This window comes from Quercus lobata, chromosome 6 (genome assembly GCF_001633185.2).
Source record: "Quercus lobata isolate SW786 chromosome 6, ValleyOak3.0 Primary Assembly, whole genome shotgun sequence".
Taxonomy (NCBI): domain Eukaryota; kingdom Viridiplantae; phylum Streptophyta; class Magnoliopsida; order Fagales; family Fagaceae; genus Quercus; species Quercus lobata.
In genome coordinates this window covers 9,831,886-9,834,488 of record NC_044909.1, presented here as the reverse complement: position 1 = coordinate 9,834,488, position 2,603 = coordinate 9,831,886, and the positions used below count along the sequence as shown (strand labels likewise).

Genomic DNA, 2,603 nt, shown 5'->3' with positions numbered 1-2,603 from the left:
TAGAGGAAATTTCAATTAAACTCTGTCATTAATTGAGTAATTAATGACTCAATATTTTTTTTAAAGAATTTTTTGAGATATATATATATATATTTTAAGAAGTTTAGATTAAAGCCTTTATTATTATTATTTCAATGTGAGATAAAGCCTTTATTAAGTACTGCAAAGGGGTTTATATTCAGAAATTAAAGAGATTTATATTATTAAGATTACGTGGAAAAAGAAATGCTACCTTACTAATTGATAATTTTGATCTTATTAATTCATGAATTCTAACATTAGTAATCTTATGCTTATATTGCTCAAGCTTAGGGAACGATATGAAATCCCACTGGACTAATGTTCGCAATTTTAAGATCCCCGACAACAGTGTCCCCTATGTACTTCAAAGGTGATTCCAGGTGGCCCACAGGAGAATTGGGGCACTTGGACTTGATGTACGGTGAGAAAACCAATGAATTGCAACTCTTCAATATTATAGGGACCGTATAATGTTGAGAATCCATGTAAAACACAAATCCTCCGTTGTCGTTGGTAGAGGCATTTGAAACCATTTGACCTCCACACGTAACTTGTATTTCTGCATCTATAAGTAAAAAAAAAAAAAAAAGAAAAAAAAAAACACCATGGTGAGGCTGCAGAATTAATTAGTACCATATATATAGTTGAGACTAATGTGTGTGTATATATATATATATATATATATATATATAGTCGCGGTGTAAATACTTTGGGGGAAAAAGAAAGTATAACCAACACAAACACGCTAACAAGATATAAAGATATTACACAACCTTGCATGCTGAGCTAGTTAGGGAGCTATGCAGGTTAAATATTTAACCTGAGCAAACATATATACCTTGGATTACGGTGTTGTTGGTACTACTGGCACCTATATTGTTGTTTTCTGGGCAATACACAGTCCCGTTGATGCGGATATCATAACTCAAGGCGTCACCTCCAGGCCCCAGTTGGACTCCAGATATTGGAACTGCTAGTGCAGCAACTATAAGGGAAACAAAGAGAGCTAATTTCATTGCCATGGTTATCTCTTGCAATTGACTTGCCAAAATGCTATGCATTGGAACCAATTTATAGAATATGAGAGCGCACAAGTAACTATTACAATAAGAAACATCATAACTACGGTTCACCAATGTTGTCTAAAACCATGGTTTACTAGGATGTGGTTTTGTAACACCTAATATGTTGTTTTAGGATTACCATATATATTGATTTTTTTTTTAATTAAAAAAATGATTACCATATATATTTATTTACCAATATACAATACTAAACAATAAAGATGTAGTTGTATTTATTCATGTCTGTATATCTTCCTACAATGTTTGACGTAGATCAAAAAGCAACATTCATGCATGTGTGTATATATAGAAGGAGAATACAAGTAGGGTGATCGACAAATTCAGTGAAGAGAGATAATAACTTCTTGTTGTTAGTTCCCCTTTTCAGCTAGCTTAATGATGACGATGATGATGATAATAATAATAATATATAAAAGAAACAATAGAGAAACAAAAATATATGATTTTATGATCGGTGCAACTTAATTTTCATTTAGATACATCATTAACATCACTTTCATATATTATATACCTAATGATGCCAAAATCGTCAGTTTGGGTCACTCACCCAATCCAAAGTATTAGACAATCTCGTAGGACCTGCAAGATAAAGGAAAGATAGATCGAATAGACCACTGGGTTGTGCCCGGTGGGGGAGCCTTCGACGCTTAAGTTAGTATCAACTCATATTTATCATATTTAGATAGTGTTTTGTAGTAGCTTTTGACGTACCTTTACAAGTGAGATGGACTGTCCCTTTTATAGGTGATTGGGATAGCTGTTGTACATAATTGGAGGTGATTATTGCCCATGTGTAATAGTTATCATATTGATGGGTGTTTAAGACCGCTGAGTAACAGTCGCCATTAATGTGTTGAATGTGCTTAAGCGGTTACATCTTTTGGTTTGTTAATGATGCGAGGTCGTCCATATTAATAGACGACCTTAATGTTTTTTTTTTTTGGACTCATCAATACCAATTACAATACACCATTTTAATGATCGTGAAAAATAAAAAAAAAAAAATTATGAATTTTGTAGTATATGAGAGCCCAAGCAACTATTATAATAAGAAAGACCCATATTTTTCTAAAACCATGGTCTACAATGCAGTGGTGGTTTCAAGAATTTTGTTTAGGAGGGTCATTAAAAAACTTGATGAGTTTTTTTTTTTTTTAAATAAAAAGAGAACTTGAATATATCGTGGACTGACCAAAAAAAAAAAAAAAGTTTTACAATTTCCTTTTACAAGTTTTCAAATTTTAAATTGTTATATGATAGTTCATTATGAGTATTTATTGCCATTATGGCTAGTTATGACCATTTTATTTTGTTAAGTTTGTCTAACATTTTTTATTTTTAGACAGTTGTTATTATCTATTTGTCTTTATTTTTTTATAAAAATATTTTAAATTAAATGAATAAAGTCAACTCATTGGTTTTGTATTAATTATTGACGCACACAACTACATTCATTCATACATAAATAATACACTACGTGTCTACTTAACAAATCAA

General features: G+C 31.2%; 1 protein-coding gene across 1 annotated transcript; it reads right to left on the bottom strand.

Annotated features, from left to right (window-relative positions):
- Positions 1 to 308: 308 nt before the first annotated feature.
- On the bottom strand, positions 309 to 1,043 carry LOC115949796. The gene is made up of 2 exons (XM_031067072.1): positions 860 to 1,043; positions 309 to 586 (listed from the first exon to the last, which is right to left on the bottom strand). The coding sequence occupies exons 1-2, from the start codon at positions 1,041 to 1,043 to the stop codon at positions 309 to 311; spliced, it is 462 nt and encodes a 153-aa protein (XP_030922932.1).
- Between the last annotated feature and the right edge of the window lie 1,560 nt (positions 1,044 to 2,603).

Excerpts from the sequence above, each read along its gene's own strand:
- LOC115949796 (XM_031067072.1), bottom strand. The coding sequence starts at position 1,043 with ATGGCAATGAAATTAGCTCTCTTTGTTTCCCTTATAGTTGCTGCACTA. Across the intron at positions 587-859 it reads CAACAACACCGTAATCCAAG|ATGCAGAAATACAAGTTACG; the intron begins GTATATATGTTT and ends TTTTACTTATAG.